This window comes from Pelodiscus sinensis, chromosome 4, assembly GCF_052426305.1.
Source record: "Pelodiscus sinensis isolate ZL-2025 chromosome 4, ASM5242630v1, whole genome shotgun sequence".
Classification (NCBI taxonomy): domain Eukaryota; kingdom Metazoa; phylum Chordata; order Testudines; family Trionychidae; genus Pelodiscus; species Pelodiscus sinensis.
The window spans coordinates 9,497,956-9,517,243 of record NC_143055.1 but is presented as its reverse complement, the minus strand read 5'-3'; the positions used below and the strand labels follow the sequence as shown (position 1 = coordinate 9,517,243).

General features: G+C 43.8%; 1 protein-coding gene across 4 annotated transcripts in view; it reads right to left on the bottom strand.

The window, feature by feature from the left end:
* The window catches only part of CTNNA2 (catenin alpha 2), a 781,078-nt gene that overhangs the window by 647,983 nt on the left and 113,807 nt on the right, over positions 1 to 19,288 (bottom strand). For all 4 annotated transcript variants that reach the window (XM_075930970.2, XM_075930969.2, XM_075930972.2 and 1 more), the window contains one exon: positions 18,357 to 18,463. In XM_075930970.2, the coding sequence (XP_075787085.1) occupies positions 18,357 to 18,458 (102 nt within the window). In that variant the 5' untranslated portion in view covers positions 18,459 to 18,463. The remainder of the gene's footprint in view (positions 1 to 18,356; positions 18,464 to 19,288) is intronic.

Sequence of the window (19,288 nt, the reverse complement as noted above, 5' to 3'; positions counted from 1 at the left end):
ATTTAGACACTCCTTGTGAAAGATTTGACCTTTAATGTTATCCCTTTTGTGTATTTGAAATTTCAAATGTAATGTGACTCTAGTTTATTGTAATTATAGCTGTCACTGACAGTGACACCTGTGGATAAAGGCTGTCTAATGCTTTCCATTATAAGCCTTATTTTCAGTTACTTATTACTCTCCCAAACTAACTGTTCAAGCTGAAATTGTTATGCTGGTGTCTACCTCAGACTGATTCTTTTTTGTTGAAATTTTCAGCCAAAGAAGTTAGCTGTTTACAAAATACAAAATTGGTGAAAATGTTTGTCAGTGTTAAAAAATTCTCACAACTACAGGCAGTCCCCGGGTTACATACAAGATAGGGACTGTAGGTTTGTTCTTAAGTTGAATCTGTATGTAAGTCGGAACTGGCGTCCAGATTCAGACACTGCTGAAACTGATCAGTTTCAACAGCGGCTGAATCTGGACGCCAGTTCCGACTTACATACAGATTCAACTTAAGAACCCCAGGCATCCCCAAGTCAGCTGCTGCTGAAACTGATCAGCGGCTGATTCCAGGAAGCCCGGGGCAGGGGCTTCCTGTAGTCAGCCACTGGTCAGTTTCAGCAGCAGCTGACTTGGGGACGCCTGGGGCAGAGCAGCTGGGGTGCTGCTGGGTTGGTCCAGTAGCGCCCAGAGCGGCGCTACGGGACCAACTGGCAGCGCCCCAGCTGCTGTACCACAGGTGTCTGGAGCAAAGCCGCGGAGCACGGGGGCAGCGGGACAGCCTAGACGCGTCTGGGCTGTCCACTGCCCACGTGCTCCGCGGCTTTGCTCTGCTTTGCCCCCCCCCCCCGTCTCCCTGGTCTGCAGACCAGGGGCACGGGGGGGCAAAACAGAGCAAAGCAGAGCCAAGCCGCGGAGCACGTGGGCAGCGGACAGCCCTGTCCGCTGCCCGCGTGTTCCGCCGCTTTGCTTCCTCTCCCTGGTCTGCTGGAGACCAGGGAGAGGAAGGGCCCCGTTCGTAACTGCGGATCCGACATAGGTCGGACCCGTGTAACTCGGGGACTGCCTGTAACTAGGCAGTTTTTGGACCTACATGTTTTGGAGCAGTTACTTGAAATTTAGCAGGAGACTTCCCCAATGTTATGGAAGTCCTTTTGCTATATCAGTAAACGTCTGTGCCAATTACAAGCCTCTCCGAATATGTCTACACTGCAGCTGGGAGTGAGCCCTGAGACAGAGGAGATTGCCCCATTAATAGGGCTCATGGTAGTATGCTAAAAATAGCAACATGTATGTTGCAGCTTTGGCAAACATTTGAGCTAGCCAACCAAGCTCAGACTTGGGGGGTCAGATGAACATGAGCTATTGTCTGAGTCAACATCCATGCTGATACTTTTACTTCACTACTTTGAATCCTGCTAGACTGGGATGGGAGACTTACTCCCAGATGCAATGCATATGTAACCCACACACCTACTGGGTGTAATTCAGCGTTCCATGTCGTGGCACTTAGACCACTCACCAAGAGAATGATTTTGAAGCTGGCTTTTAGCTCAGGCTGTAGAGGCACATGCACTAAGCTCTGGAGAGGTTCAGTTCACCTGTCAGTATTATACAAACATTCCCTCTGTTCGCACATGCTAATTAGTAGAGACATGTTACCGTTTGGTAGCTAAATGTTTTGGAGATTTTCTCTGCGCTGAAAATACTCCTCCCTCACACAGCAACTGTGTGCTCACCATACTACTCATATATCATCCCAGGGCTGAAGGAGGTGACCAAAAAGTTGCCTAATATTTCTCCATTAGCTTCTGGGGTCCACTGTGGATTCAGGCTCTAGAACTGAGAGCAATAGAGTTCTCCTTCCTGTGTTCTCCATGCTGCCCGGCTTATGCTGCCCATGTAGCATGGATGAGATGGTAGGAGACAAACTGGAATTCAGAGGAGCTTCGTGGTGGGACAATGAGAGGCTGTGAGGCAGGAGCAATACTGACAGGAGGACAGGCAAGAGACTGATGGGAACTGCAGGTGATGGAAGAGTGAGACAGAAGAAGGGAATAAGGGGAAGTGGAGAAAACTCATTTGGACATGCTGGATGTGAGGGAAGAAGACTGGGAGAAAGCCAGGCTGAAAATGGTTGAAATAAAACTGGAATAGGCTGGGGGAGTCAGAAGAAAAGACACTGCTACACATGACACTAATTGTGCAAATGACATCTGGTTATTGTATATTCTATTCAAGTTCTGCATTTTTTGGAATTCTGTGCCCTGGAGTACACCAAGCCCAATAGGGCCTGCAAGGTGGTTGGCACTGCATAGGTTTCCTGCATGGTGAGAACAACCATTTGCTTTGTGAACTTACCCCACAAACTCACTCTCACCTTTCATGTCAAACTACTTGTCTGCAGGTATAAGGTTCTGCGCAACTCAATGCCTGGCTATATCTCTGTTCTCATCTCTTATTATTCCCACCACCCCTTTACTTTCCAAAGCACTAACCGCTCATAGATAAATCCTCCACTGAGTCGCTCTTTGCTGCCAGTGCTTTAAGACATGGATTCAGGAAGGGTTTATGGAAGAGTTGGACAGTTGAAGCTATATTAAAGTTCTAGGTATACAGCCACTTAGGGGAAGTAATACAGACACCATGATAGACAGGCTTCCAAGTTCACATGCTGAATCAGAGGCATTCATCATTTCAGGCACACAGTCTGAGAGAAAACAGGACAGTGTTGGTTCATATGCATATCAGCTAAAACAAAAGTCCAAGTTATTGTTGCCCTGTGATACCATTACGTTCTTGATCTCCTGAATCATTAAGTGTATTCTTTTTTTATTTTCGGTCATGGGTGTGGATCTTCTGTTTGTACTAAACTGTACAAAGTACATTGTCAACAACCAACTCTATGCGACTGTCTAGGAAGGAGTACGGCATAAAGGGATATAGGGGTTATAATGGACCACAAGCTCAATATGAGTCAGTGTGATGCTGCTAGAGTTGCCAGGTGTCCAGTATTGACCCGGAAAGTCTGGTATTTTCACCTCTTGTCCAGTAAAAAAATTCAGAAAATACCAGACACCTAAAATGTTCAGTATTGTCTCATTTTTTCCTGGCCAGGAGGAGAAAATCCCAGGTGCTTACTTGGTTCTGCAGGGGAGTTGTCCAACCCGGAGCAGAAAGACAAGATGGTGGACAGCTGCCAGTAGCCTGTTAGGGCCAAAAAACCTCAAAAGCATTTTTAAAGGGGCCATGCTATTTTTTAATTTTTTTTGTAGCTTAACTCTTGGGGTCCTTTTTTTGTTTTTTGCTCTGCAACTTTGGTCTCCCACTTTTTTTTCCCAGTGGGTTTTTTTTTGGTGGGGGGGGGGGCTTCAGTATTTTTGGTTAAACCATTTGGCAACCCTACATGTTGCCCAGTGCCCAGGAACTAACTGTGTTACCTACACTACAGTTTTTCTGTCAGATGGAACATAGTGGCACAAGTAAGCCTTTGTTTTTTGCTGGGAGAAGTGTGTAGAAAGGGGTTTGTATACGGATTAATACAACAGGGCCTTCCTCCCTGCTTCAAGGCCCTCAGTACTATCATGACAAAAACAGCAGTAATACTCACAGTCCTATATTTTCTTGTTATGACGGAAAATTAATGTTCTATAATAATTTAATCTGCTCGTATTTATAATAGATGTTTTTGTCAGCCATTTGTTATTTTTGCAAATTTTATTGCTAAGAGGAACCAGTATCCCATCACAATTTGGGTAACATTACTGAAATGTGAAACAAAACTAATCCTTCTGTTTTTTCTAGTGTCTAAACTATACATAGACAATAATACAATTAATCCGGTTTCCTTACATTACAGAATCCTCTTATGAATGGAAGTGCAGAGAACATTTGGGGACAGGGGAACAAAGGCAATATGGAGTTTAAATATGAATAACTTTTCAAATTTCTAGACATAATTTATATTAAAATATTATCCCAAACTATCCATAAACTTTATGAATCAAAATCAACACCCAGTTACTCATGTGTAGTTTCCACAGAAGCCAGGGGAAGCTGCAAACAAGTATGTGAGCACAAAATTCAGCACTTAATAACCTCAATGATTTTACTCTTGTTTACACTCACCTCGCGGAAATAAATCTATCACTCATTTTGGTCACTATAGACTAGGTTGTAAGTGGTTCCTTCAGGAAGTATTTCCAGTTACATTTACATGTGACATGTAGTACTCAAATACAAATTTTTATAATGAAGGGAAGTTGTAATTAACCTTCATGAAACAAAGAAGGCAAGAAATGCATTATTTTCTTGTTAGTTGTAGAATGAGTGAAGGCAAGGAAAGACAAACATGACAACTGTAATCACTAGATAAATCCATTCCATATTTTTCTGTAAGGAGAAATTCACCTAAATTCTTTGCAATTAAATTTCTTCCTAAAAATCCCACTTAATAACAGTCATATACAAGTCAACTGCTGTAGCATATTGTCCTTTCAATATGATGACAAGCAATAGGAATATGGGTGCTTAACAAGTTCTATTGTTTTTAGATCCCTGATAGCTATCTACATTCTAATTAGTCTGCTAGTCCAGGGTTCCCATATAAAAACCAACTCTATCATTTTTTATGAATCTGCATGATCTGTTAATTGATTTAAATCAGCTTATTAGTGTTTCTCATTTGGAGCTTCAATTAGCTTTTTTAAAAATCAGACAAACTGAAGTCGTTATTTAGGTATTTAGGCACCCATATCTAGAAAACTTGGCAAATATTTCTTGACTGAAGGTATAGACGAACAAAGTAGGTTCAATATATTTTTGCATTACTTCTGCATCCTATTACACATAACACTTGTGAGAGAATTAGGTATATTAGTTAGATAGATAAGGGAGTTACTCACCTCATGCAGTAACGAGTGTTCTTCGAGATGTGTCCCCGTGGGTGCTCCACTCTAGGTGAAGGGTCGCCCTGAGCCGCAGATCGGAGCTTTGCAAAGCAGTTTCCCCCCTGTTGAGCCGCGCATGCTCAGAAGGCATCTCGAGCCCTTCCCACCCTCTGCAGCGCGTGGCTCAACCCCCTCCCTTTCAGTTCCTTGTCTCCGCCCGAGTAATTTAGACTCCGTGCAGAGGGGAGGAAGGGAGGGTCGTGGAGTACCCACGGGGACACACATCTCGAAGAACACTCGTTACTGCACGAGGTGAGTAACTCCCTTTTCTTCTTCGAGTAGTGTCCCCGTGGGTGCTCCACTCTAGGTGACCACAAAGCAGTATTCAATATATGGCTGGAGGGAGCCGGAGTCAATGTTTAGCGGTGGTAGAGAGCACCGCCGTAGCAACTGCTGAGTCATGTTTAAGTTGTGGTAGGATAGCATAATGTTTGGCAAAGGTATGGTCTGAAGACCACGTTGCTGCTCGGTAAATATCCCTTAAGAGGACATTGTTCAAAAAGGCTGTAGAAGCAGCCGTGGCTTGAGTGGAATGCGCTCGTGGTGGGCCCTGTAATGGCTTATTGCCCAGGGTGTGGCACTTGACTATGCATGTCGAGATCCATCTTGAGATTCGTTGTGATGATAGAGGTGTTCCTTTGGAACGCTCAGCGATGGATATAAAAAGCCTTTCAGATTTACGAAATGGTTTTGTTCTCTCTAGGAAGAAGGCGAGAGCCCTCCGAATGTCCAGAGTATGCAGGGTGGCATCCTTCTGTGAAGCATGCGGTTTTGGGAAAAAGGTAGGTAGTACAATTGGTTCGTTGACATGGAATTCTGTACAGACCATTGGCAGGAATGTTGGGTGAGGTCTAAGTATGACCCTGTCCTTCGTAAAAACTGTGTAGGGTGGTTCTGACATTAATGCCCCGAGTTCACTCACCCGTCTGACTGACGTGATAGCTAATAAGAAGCAGACTTTCATAAAGAGAAAGGGGAGTAGTACTGTAGCCAGAGGCTCAAAAGGAGGTCTGGTGAGGTGGTGGAGAACAAGATTTAGGTCCCACGGGGCTATCAGGATGACTAGGGCTCTGTCTCTGCAGATCTTGCGTAGGATTCTTGGGATGAGCGGTATGGGGGGGAAGGCATAGTGTAGGTGGGCTGTCCATTTGATTAGAAAGGCATCCCCCAGGGAATGTCTGCCAAATCCTGCGCGTGAGCAGAACTGGGGGCACTTGGCGTTCTGGGTAGATGCAAAGAGGTGTATAGATGGCCATCCCCATCGGTGGAAGATTGAGTTTGCGACCTCTGTGTGTAACTCCCACTCGTGATCCGAGCTGAAGTTGCGGCTGAGTGAATCTGCTCTGGTGTTGTTCACACCGGGCAGGTAGGATGCTATCAGGGTGACATGGTTGCGGATGCAAGAGTTCCGCGCAGAGGCAGCGGAAGTGGGCTCCGCCCTGCCTGTTTATGTAGAACATTGTGCAGATGTTGTCCGTTACGATGCGGACTGTCTGATTGGCGATGTTGGAGGCGAAGTGTGCACAGGCATTCCTTACTGCCCGCAGTTCGAGGAGGTTGATGTGTAGTCGTGCCTCAGATGGGGACCACCTTCCCTGAACCCCTTGATCATTCATATGTGCTCCCCAGCCAAGGAGGGAAGCATCCGTGGTAATCTGTATAGTGGGTTCGATTTGTTGGAATGGAACGCCTGCCAGGAGGTTGTTCAGTACCGTCCACCATTGTAAGGATGCAAGAACGTTTGGTGGAATAGTCACTGTCTTGTTGAGGGAGTGTCGTGATGGTATGTACACAATTGCTATCTAGAGTTGGAAGCATCAAAAATGCAGACGAGCTTGGTGGACAACATAGGTGGTGGAAGCCATGTGTCCCATTAGTCGGAGACAAGTAGGTATTGTAGTGGTAGGAGTTGTAAACATCGCACTTATAATTTCTTGTATAGTTATAAAACGTTGTCGAGGTAGGTATGCTCAAGCTGTGATAGAGTCCAGGCGTGCCCTAATGAACTCTATATCTTGAACTGGGTGAAGTGTTGATTTGCTTCCGTTGACTAGAAGACCTAGACGATTGAGGAAGGATGTGGTCATACTTATCATGGAGGTGGTTTCATCCTGTGTCGAGCCCTTTAAAAGGCAGTTGTCTAGGTAGGGGAATATAATGACCTTTTGTCGTCTGAGGTACACAGCGACAACTGCTAGTACCTTTGAAAATACTCTCGGAGCTGACAAGAGGCCGAAGGGGAGAACATTGTATTGAAAATGATCTGAGCCGAGCGTAAAGCGTAGATAGCGTCTGTGGGCAGGATGGATAGTTACATGGAAATATGCATCTTGCAGGTCGAGGGCTGCGAACCAGTCCCCTTGATCTAGCGCAGGAATGATTGTTGTAAGTGTGACCATTTTGAAACGTTGTTTCCTGAGAAACTTGTTCAGTTTGCGGAGGTCTAATATGGGCCTCCAGCCCCCCGTTTTTTTCTCGATCAAGAAATAGTTTGAGTAAAATCCTTTCCCGTGAAACTCTACTGGTACTGTTTCTATGGCTCCGATTGAAAGGAGTCGATCCATCTCTTGCTTTAGTAGAGTTTCGTGAGAGGGGTCCCTGAAAAGGGACGGGGTAGGGGGAAGGGTAGGTGGGGTAGTGGTAAACGGGATGGTGTAGCCGACTCGAATTATGTCTAGAACCCAGCGGTCCGATGTTATTGATTCCCATTGTGGAAGGAATGGCCATAAACGGTGGGTAAAAAGATGGCCCTGTTGCGTTGTTGCTAGATCGTGAGGGAGGTATTGCAGACCCTCGACCACATCTTCAAATTTGTTGCTTAGAGGACTGAGAAGTTGGTGGCACCTGATAAGGGCACCTCCTCTGAGGTCGTTGTCTTGGCCTAGTGTCTTCATACGATCTCTGTGGTCGGTTGTACTGCCCATATCTGTAGCGATTGTATGTGTTATATAGGGTGTATCGCCTGCGTTTGAAAGGTGGTGTGTACATGCCCAATGTACGAAGAGTGGTTTTCGAATTCTTACCGTTGTGTGGCATTTTGTCTGTAGGAGCTGCAAATAATTTTTGCTTATCGAATGGTAAGTCTTCTACTTTGGGCTGAAGATCTCGGGGAACTCCAGATGACTGTAGCCAGGAAGTTCTGCACATGACTACCGCCGTAGCTGTAGTCCTGGCTGCGGTGTCCGCGACGTCCATTGCCATTTGGAAAGCGGTGCGAGCGATCGTATGGCCTTCATGGACTATCGCTTTCAAGGTAGACCTTTTGGATTCAGGGAGATGTGGTATCAGTTCTCCCAGCTTCGAATAATTATTGAAATCATGATTCGCTAAGAGGGCAGAATAATTTGATATTCTTAGTTGTAGGGTAGAAGAGGAGTATATCTTCTTGCCGAAGAAGTCTATCTTTTTATGGTCCTTGTCCATATTGCCATTTTTGTATTGTGGCAACTTCGCTCTTTGCTGTGCCGATTCAACAACTAAGGAGTTGGCTAGTGGATGTGTAAACAGGAAACCATTGTCTTTTGGTGGAACGAAGTATTTTCTGTCAATCTTTTTATTAGTCGGCTGGATGGATGCGGGTGTCTTCCACAGATCCTCAGATGTTTCCATGATTGCCTCGTCAATTGGTAGGGCAATCTTACTGTGCAATGTAGGATGCAGGTTCTTTAACAAGTGATGTTGTTTCTTTTGCACTTCTTGGAGGGAGACATGCTGACTTGTCGCTACTCGCTTGAATAGTTCTTGAAACTGTTTGAGGTCGTTGATCGCTACTGTATCTGATGGTATAACTGCCTCATCCTGTTGGGCACTGAGGTCGTCAGGGTGTGTGATGTTTATTGATTGAATATCGGATTCATTGTCTGAAATTCGTTCCTCCTCCTCCTCCTCTATGTGTGTTGCCAGAGGTAGGGGCTGAAGATGAGGCAGACTCCTTCGAGATGGTGTGGAGTGGGCTGAGGACCGGCGTCTGTATGGGTGCCAATGATCCCAGGGCCCCCATTGGGGTGGGTAGGGTGGGGATGGGTAAGACCAATAAGGGTGCCATGGGCTTTGTTGTGGTCCAGCCCTATCATAGTATGAGCGAGACCCCCTTGGCGACGTGTGTCATGAAGAATATGTCGTATGTCGGTCATCATCCTGTAAGGGAGTGTCTTGCAAGGACACTGGAGACATAGATCTGGGAGGGGAATGCCTTGCCAAGGATCTCCCAGGTGAGCAGACAGTGGGAGGCAGGCATGAATGCTGCTGCCTGCTGTGAGTGTCAGACGCTGTGTTAGAGTGGTCTGTAGCAGACTCATGAGGGTGCCTCTCGCTGTCTGCTGCCGGCACCGGTGTTGAGATCTGGGTTGCAGTTGCAGCCGGTGCCGGCTGTGTATGAGGTTTCTTTTGGTGCGGTGCCGAGGGTTTGAGCGGCATTGTCCCTTTAAGCTGCGCCGGAGTTTTCTGCGGTGCCGGGGCTTGAAGCGGCGCCGGGGCTTGCAGCGGCACCGCAGTTTGAAGCGGCGCTGCAGCTTTTCTTTCCGCCCTGGGTGGTTAGCGCGTTCCCGGGACGGCTCGGAGGCAGCGCGCACCGGTCCCGGTGCTGAACGGGAGGATCTTCCCTCTGCTTTTTTAGCAGGGGTCCTCGGACTTCCTTGCCCCTTTCCCCGTGTCTTTGGGGAGGAAGAAGGCGGGAGAGAGCGCGACGGTGAGGCTCTCTGCCTTGTAGTTTTTGGCGGCAGGGGGGTTTCATGCTGCAGTTCCCCCTGTTCTGTAGGCTGCAGAGCCTTTTCAAACAGAATCATCCTCAGGCGGAGCTCTCTATCCTTTCTAGCTCTCGCCGTGAGGGAAGCACAAGGTGTGCAGCTGTGGGGTGAGTGAGTTTCCCCCAAGCATCGAATACATTTTGTGTGGCCATCAGAAGCCGGCATAGGCTCGCGGCACTGCTCACATTTTTTAAAGCCTGAGGAGGCAGACATAGTTCGAGAGATTCTTATTTCCTTACACTGTTGATGTTTTCAGAGTTTTATTTATTTGTGACTGTTGTTATAGCCCTTTCTTTTCTTTTTATGTGGTTTATTTGTTTTGTTTTTTTTTCAGCTGAGAAGCCGAGAGAGAGGGAGAGAGCCCCAGTTCACCGGGGCTCCGGTCTGAAGTGAGTTTCAGTCCTCGAAGGGAGATATTGTCAGTTTCGTTCTTTTTATAAAAGAAAAAAATTGTTGTTGTTTTTATTTTAAAGAGAAAACAAGGAAAAAACTAATTTGGGATATAACGGGAAAAACTGTGGTAAGCTAACTAACAGAAATGCAGTCTGAGAGACTGAGAGGGAGCTCCTACTCGCTCCGTCCGCTGACGAGGGCGGTTGAAGAGGAACTGAAAGGGAGGGGGTTGAGCCGCGCGCTGCAGAGGGCGGGAAGGGCTTGAGACGCCTTCTGAGCATGTGCAGCTCAACGGGGGGAAACTGCTTTGCAAAGCTCCGATCTGCGGCTCAGGGTGACCCTTCACCTAGAGTGGAGCACCCACGGGGACACTACTCGAAGAAGAACATCTGTAACACAAAACCACAAAAGCAAGGAAAAGAAATGTTAAGGCATTTGACATGTCTTATTCTTCTACCCATATAATCACCCTTCACATCTAAAACCACCACCATTACATCACAGAAAACACACCACAAACTTAATTCTGCTTTAGTAGAGATGTCAGCCTTACATCATTCCCTATTACCATAAACAGCCAGACGTCCCCTACTGCTGTTCTGCATAATTCTGGAAAATCACACTCACTTCGGGGACTAAACACCAAATAAGCCAACAGTTTACCAACTTTTGAGGGAGCCAATCTTTAATTGATTAGTAATCACAAAGCAAGTCAAAATGCCTTTGAAAATTCAAGCTTTCCTCAAAGATGATGTGCTGAATATATAGGGTAGATACACTGAATTCAGTAAAAACAAAGAGCCTAAACTCTGGCTTTAAATTCAGAATAAAATCAGAGAAGGGAAGATCAATTTGCACATAGGGTTATATCACCCCATTCTCAGTCACTGCATAACTACCAATTCACATTTCAGACTACTGTGGGGTACAAATAATTGTTCAGAGATAACGGTTGAGATGAAAAAACGAAGGAAGGAGATTGCTAGACACCACCTGAAACCAATACCTGCATTTTATAAGGACCAGATGTCCATTTTATAATGTTTGTTACAAGTGCATGCCAATGATTAGGTGACTGATTTTTACAATTAAGAATGCAGTTTTCTGTATGGGAAAGACCAAGCTCAGAAAAGAGGAATGGATTTGGTAGCATTAGATGAATAGCCAACGGCATCAACCAGGATATAAGAGGAGGATTTAGGATTTGTTTATGCAGTAGACTTCCGATAATCTGGAACCTTTGGGACCTAGTTGGTGCCGGATTATCAGGAGGTAGTATAAGATGGTTATATTTATATATATATATATATATATATATATATATATATATATATATATATATATATATATATACACACACACACACAGTATATACCATATATAAAGTGTTTTAACCTTTTTTATTGTAGCATAAGCACTGTCCAGAGTCATACAATGCCAGTGGCAGACTGACTTGGTCCCATCCGGTTTTGCTCGGTTCAGCTGATGCCACTGCAGCCTTGTGACTTGTTTTTTGCCAGACTATCGGGAGTGCCATACAACTGGATGCTGGACTATTGGAGTCTTATTGTATTGCACTATTTAGCCACCGGTCTAACTATACTTTCTCTAAGGACTGCACCTTGATGCAGTGGGAAAGCTGGATGCTTCTATGACTCTGAAGCTATACCAGAAGGATTTCTAAATCCTAGTAGGGCAGACCAGACTGGTCAAAGGGTAGGAACCAGATGAGAATCAGTCCCATTGGGGGATTGAGCAACATGCCAACAACCTGCTCCCTTTTATGAGAGTTACGTTATACAACACATCAGGATAGCCATACTGACAAAGAGCATTCCAACTCTGTCTCAGTAGGCATGACAAGTCTTGATGAAAGCCATCAGGAAGTCAGGCCTCTGAGAAGTACAGTACTTCATTAATGCTAAAATGAGAGATGAAAAGTATGTTTCTGGAACATTAGAACAATGACTACAGCAACAAACACCATGCAGGGAACGGGAAAAAAAGGATGAATATAATCTTCAAATCTTTATAGTAAGACAATAAGAATCACCCATGAGCTGAGAAAAAGATTCAAAAATGAAAATGAAGTCATAATATACATGGGGAGAAAACGCAATTATTATTCAGAGGGATTAGCATTAATTATGACTTCCAAAGCAGAAAAAATGTCTGATAGATTGAAAGTGATTTAAAATCTGATTGCTCTGAACTATGTTTCAAAAACAATAGATGAAAATGCCAATTATGCAAAGTTATGCACCAGACAGCCACACTGATGATGAGATGAGGATGGAAAAGAATTGATGGTTACAATAATAAAGTAATAACTAAAACAATAACAACAATAAAACACAGATTTTAAATGCTTAATTTATTACATTTTATTTTTTTAAATGAACGTATTGGCATTATACTTAAAATTATGGCAATTATGTTAAGACACCAAAACAAAAAGAAAGAAAGTTACATATCTTTTTGTAACTTGCTCTTCAAGATGAGCCACACGTAACCATACCACTGCAGGTGTGTTTCATGCAGTTGGAGATTCTTCTCTCAGCAGTACCTCTTGGGCCAGCACATGTGCCTTCTGCCACTGCACACACTGTCCCCAGCCACCTCAGTTCCTTTCTACCAGATAGATTCCAATAGAGAAGTGAAGGAGACCAGCTTATGGAAGGGGACATGTGAAACATCTTGAAATACATCAGCTATGGAAAGGTGGGTAATTGTTTTTTTTCCTTGTTTGAGTGATTGTATGTATCCATTTTACCATAGTCGAGACACAAATAGTTCAAGCTAGATATGAATTTGGAACCTATTTGAAAAGGGACTGTAGGAACACCCAAACCCAGCCAAATTGGGTTGAGGGTTGATGGCATGATGGGAAGTAAAAGTGTGGATTAAAGACCAGATTGCCACTTTACAAACAGCCCAGACGGGATCTCAAGCCAAAATGACCACAGTAGCTGCCTGTGATCTACTTGAGTGAGCCACTATTTTAGTTCCAGTTTCCATATCCATCAAACAGTTACATAAATGAACATGTGTGGAAATCTAGATTCTCTTAATGGAACTCCGAAGGCCCTTTATTCTATCAGAAACTTTCAATCAATGCCCATGAGGATTACTTGAAATGCCTAGTCCAAGCCAGATAAAATTCCAATGCCCTTCTAACATGGAGAAAATTGAGTTTCTCGTTTCATCTAATTGAATGAGGCTTTGGAAAAAAGGTTGGTAAGTAAATTTCTTGATTAATGTTAAAAGAAACTACCTCAATCAAGAACTTCGTGTGACATCAGAGGAAAACCATGTCCTTAAAGAATACAGGCAGTCCCCGAGTTACGCGGATCCGACTTATGTCGGATCCGCAGTTACAAACAGGGATTTTCTCGCCCCGGAGGACTGGAGCAGCAGGACGCCCGGTCCCGCCACCCGCCTCCTCCGGGGCGAGACAAGCTGCTCCCCATCTCCCTGGTCTGCTGGGGGAGCCAGCAGACCAGGGAAACGGGGAGCAAAGCGGCGGAGGACCCGGGCCGGACCCGCAGCGCTTCCAGCTGTAGTACTTCTGTCCCAATGGATACTGCCGAGGGAAAAACCATGCACAAGACATGCACACACCAACAGTGGGGAGGGACATAAGCAATCACTTTGAGACTATTTTGATGGCTATTTTCAGCCTGCACTCTTTTTGAAAAGGTCCTATACCGTTTTTCAGTGTGTCTCCTACAATTCCATTTTAATGGAAGCAAAGGGTTAACTATATTGACCATGAAATATAACAGCAACAGTGTTCCACAGAGGATTTCCATATGTAGAAAGGTGATGAATCTTCACTGTCAAACAAATTCCAAAGCATCATTTGTGTGACATATTTTTGTTACAAATAAATGGACTGTGCTCAAAACATTTCATATTATCAGGGGCACTCATAAGCAAAACAGAAAACAACAAAACTTATTTGAAAATTAAAGAAATATTCTTACAGCAAGAGATTTAAGAAGCTCAATTTATCTGATTTATCAGAAGCAGTGGCTTTATTACAGTATATAACTACCTTTACATGAAGAAAATACCATGATTAACAAACTCTCTTATGTATTTCAGAAAGGCATAATAAGAACCAATCGCTGATAAATTCAGATAATAAAGAAACAAATTACAGGACTATGTAGCACTTTAAAGACTAACAAGATGGTTTATTAGATGATGAGCTTTCGTGGGCCAGACCCACTTCCTCAGATCAAATAGTGGAAGAAAATAGTCACAACCATATATACCAAAGAATACAATTAAAAAAAATGAACACATATGAAAAGGACAAATCAAATTGTCCCCCACGGGGGTCTCAACAAAGACTCTAGCTATCTTACCCATTACAAAGAGAGCTTCCCCAATTATCACCTCTAATAATATTAGCTCACAGACATTTACCTTCCCCTCTCCCGCATCTCCCTTCTGTTCTGAAATGTGATTTGTCCTTTTCATTTGTGTTCATTTTTTTTAATTGTATCCTTTGGTATATATGGTTGTGACTATTTTCTTCCACTATTTGATCTGAGGAAGTGGGTCTGGCCCACGAAAGCTCATCATCTAATAAACCATCTTGTTAATCTTTAAAGTGCTACATAGTCCTGTATTTTGTTTCAGCTACACCAGACTAACACGGCTACATTTCTATCACGATAATAAAGAAGGTATTTAAAGAAAACAGCGAGTGTGATTAACTACTGGAACAAATTACGATGGGAACCAGTGAATTTCCCACCTCTTGAAAGTTTTCAGATCAAGAGCAGATATCTTTCTGGAAGATAAGTTTTAGTGAAACACAAGTTATTTGACTCAAACGAGGGTGGGTGGTTGGGTGAAAATTTGTAGCCTGTGTTATCATAGAATCATAGGACTGGAAGGGACCTCAAGAGGTCATCAAGTCCAGCCCCCGCCCTCAAGGCAGGAGCAAGCTCCGTCTACACCATCCCTGACAGATGACTATCTAACCTGTTCTTAAATATCTCCAGAGAGGGAGATTCCACCACCTCCCTTGGCAATTTATTCCAATATTTGACCACCCTGACAGTTAGGAATTTTTTCCTAATGTCCAATCTAAACCTCCCCTGCTGCACTTTAAGCCCATTACTCCTTGTCCTGTCCTCAGAAACCAAGAGGAACAAATTTTCTCCTTCCTCCTTGTGACACCCTTTTAGATATTTGAAAACCGCTATCATGTCCCCCCTTAATCTTCTTTTTTCCAAACTAAACAAGCCCAGTTCATGAAGCCTGGCTTCATAGGTCATGTTCTCTAGACCTTTAATCATTCTTGTTGCTCTTCTCTGTACCCTTTCCAATTTCTCCACATCTTTCTTTAAATGTGGCGCCCAGAACTGGACACAGTACTCCAGCTGAGGCCTAACTAGTGCAGAGTAGAGCGGCAGAATGACTTCACAAGTTTTGCTTACAACACACCTGTTGATACAACCTAGAATCATATTTGCTTTTTTTGCAACAGCATCACACTGTTGACTCATATTCAACTTGTGGTCCACTATGACCCCTAGATCCCTTTCCGCCATGCTCCTTCCTAGACAGTCGCTTCCCATCTTGTATGTATGGAACTGATTGTTCCTTCCTAAGTGGAGCACTTTGCATTTCTCTTTATTAAACCTCATCCTGTTTACCTCTGACTATTTCTCTAACTTGCTAAGGTCATTTTGAATTATGTCCCTATCCTCCAAAGAAGTCGCAACCCCACCCAGTTTGGTATCATCTGCAAACTTAATAAGCGTACTCTCTATCCCAATATCTACATCATTGATGAAGATATTGAACAGTACGGGTCCCAAAACAGACCCTTGGGGAACTCCACTTGTTATCCCTTTCCAGCAGGATTTAGAACCGTTCCATGAGGTGTACCGGTAGTTCGGAATAGGAACCTAGTCCGAACTACCTAGTTCGAGCCCCGTGTAGCTGCGCTACATGGGGTTCGAACCAGCGGGGATTTAAAAATGGCGGCTCCCCGCTTATGCAAATGAAGCCCGGGAAATTCAAATCCCGGGCTTCATTTGCAAGTGCGGTATGCCTACATTACCCCGCTAGTTCGAACTAGCGGGGTAGTGTAGACATACCCCTGGGTTGTTCTTATTCCCGTTTTTATAGATGGGCACAATATTTGCCATTTTCCAGTCTTCTGGAATCGCCCCTGTCTTCCATGATTTTTCAAAGATCATAGCTAAAAGCTCAGATACCTCCTCTATCAGCTCCTTGAGTATCCTGGGATGCATTTCATCAGGACCTGGTGACTTGCTGACATCTAACTTTCCTAAGTGATTTTTAACTTGTTCTTTGTGTATCCTATCTTCTAAACTTACCCTCTCTCTGCTTGTATTCACTACGTTAGGCACACCTCCAGACTTCTCGGTGAAGACCGAAACAAAGAAGTCATTGAGCATCTCCGCCATTTCCAAGTTTCCTGTTACTGCTTCTCCCTCCTCACTGAACAGTGGGCCTACCCTGTCCTTTGTCTTCCTCTTGCTTTTAATGTATTTATAAAAGGTCTTCTTGTTTCCCTTTATGCCTGTAGCTAGTTTGATCTCATTTTGTGCCTTTGCCTTTCTAATCTTGCCCCTGCATTCCTGTGTTGCTTGCCTATATTCATCCTTTGTTATTTGTCCTAGTTTCCATTTTTTATAGGACTCCTTTTTTATTTTGAGATTATACAGGAACTCAGATTAGATAATCAAGACGTCCCTTATTGGCCTCACATATCTATGAATCTATAAAATCAGGAAGTTGCTTAGGGACCATTATAAACTCTGAAGTGTACAAACTGCTTCTGTTTTTCCCTCCTGAAGCTAGACTGTACATTGCCTCCCACTCTCTCATGCCAAACTAGGGAAAAAAGTCAATATGTTGCTTCCTTCAGGCAAAGAGTGGTGGACTTTAGGCACATGTTATTCTCTATTGTTGGATAAAATGATGTCACAAACCCAGGTATAATTGAATTACAGTGATCTTAACCCAGCTACACAAACTTCACCACGGCAAATCCAGAAACCTGAGTTCCAATCACCACTCCCAGTGAACTTCACTGCTTGTGTCTGAAGTTTTCAACCACCGTTTCAGAGACCATAGAACTTTCCCCTCTTGGGAGACCTTATACCTTTTAGTAAAGGCTACCCTCTGCTGACCTATGACTGTCTGACAGAGTCATCCTGCTATAACTTCGTCTGACTTCCCTTTCGATCAGCCGGACCAGAATGTAAGACAACTCAAACTTATTCCTCACCCCAACTCAGTACATCAGGATCTTGCAAATTTTAAAAGACTTCTCCACATTAGCAGCAGTTTTATTTGTCTAAGTTTGTCATGAGAGATCATTACCATGTAAAATGAAAGCCATTCCCATTTGATCACACAGGTCATTTCAAAAGTAATGTAGCCAATGTTTGCTTTCTACAAACTTGTAATCGGAGGGAAAATAAAATACTTTTTTTCCAAGGTGTTAAAGCCAAAACCAGTTTACTTTTAATGGCAACAATTTTGCTGGAAACTGACATTAAACAAGCAGTATAAGATCCACTCATAAAATTATCATTTAAAAATAAAACTTTTATTTAGTATCAGTTTTACTTCCACTGTAGAAGCAGCATTCATTCTGGTCTTAACTCAGAAGAAAGCCTGCCCCTTTGTCTATCAGACAAATCCCCAAGGCACACCTCTGCCCCAATGTCTGTAACAAAACTGCCAATTAACAATGAGCTGAGGGACAAAGGAGGATAACCGGCATATTATTTTTTTATATATATATATATATTCGTTAGACAAATAATTGCTGATTGTCATTATATATTATAGCTATATATAAATTGGATTTGTTCGATTTTAGTCCTCTCATATTACAGTCTAAGACAAATATCAGTGAAAGAATAAAGTCCCCCAAATATGTGTTTGCACACTCCCTAGCGCAGGGGTGGCCAACCCGCAGCTCTTCAAAGAAAAAAATTGCAGCTTCCGCACTCACAGCTCTGAAAGGGGCTGACACACAGAGCCAGAGTCACAGCATCCAGTGCACAATTTAAAAAAAGGTGGCAGACGGGGCTTTTTTTCCCCCCCTCTGTTCTTTGAGTTGTATCCACCACTTTTTTGGCACTTCATCTGTAACTAGCTGGCCACCCATGCCCTAGCCCATAGGCACTACAGTAATATAAATAGTAAGGATAACAATATGTTGAGATATGGCATCACACTCATAACAGCAGCTAACTACTGTACAAAACAACCAACTTACCTGTGTAACAAGTGGTTCCAAGAGCCTCTCTACTGTCAGAGTCCTGATTTCCAAGCTTTTGGGATCCCATTTTAAAATGATAGGTGAAGTTGCAGAAGTCATGCTCCCTAGAAGAGAAAAATGTTACATGAAACTATGCAAATTATTCATAATTATTTTATAGATTACATAAAGAAAAGTATTTATATATTATGTGCACACAATATATACAACAAATATTCCTGCATCATATACCTCCCTCCCTTACATACTAGGGATGTAATAGTGTAGTCAATTAACCAATAAGCAATAGCTTATAGGTTAATGCTGTAGATACATGCATTTCCCCCGCCCCCCACCCCTTTGCCAGTAAATTTTTGAGCAGGCTGAACAGCAGCCAGCCTCAGTTCCAGCTTGCACCAGGTCCAAGATCTACCCCTGCTGCGGCTCTGCATTTAAAGTGTATTAGGAGCCAGAAGGGCAGGCAGCCTGGCTCAGTCCTGGCTTCTGCCGGGTGCGGGACCTACCTCCGCTGCAGCTCTGAATTTCAAGTGTATTAGGAGCAGGGCAAGCAGGCAGCCTTGCTCAGTTCCAGCTCACACTGAGTCCAGCCCCCTGCTGCCACCCCACGCTGCTGGAAAACCAGACGCAGCAGTACAGGGCAACCAACAGCCAGTCTGCAAGGGCAGCTAGTTTTTAAACTGGCTCCCCTCGCAGATCAGCTCCCGCCTGACACTCCACGCTGCTGCCTCTGATACAGAGGCAGCAGTGCAGAGTGGCAGGGGGCTCCTCAGGAATAGTCGAGTAACCAATAAGAATTCACAAGGTTAATCGACTATTCAGTTAACATATTTAACATCTCTACTACATACACAAGACCCTAGCTAATTTAATAATATGTTTGAATTCATTAAGAAGCTCCCTTTCCCACTACATTCTCACCAAAGTCATTC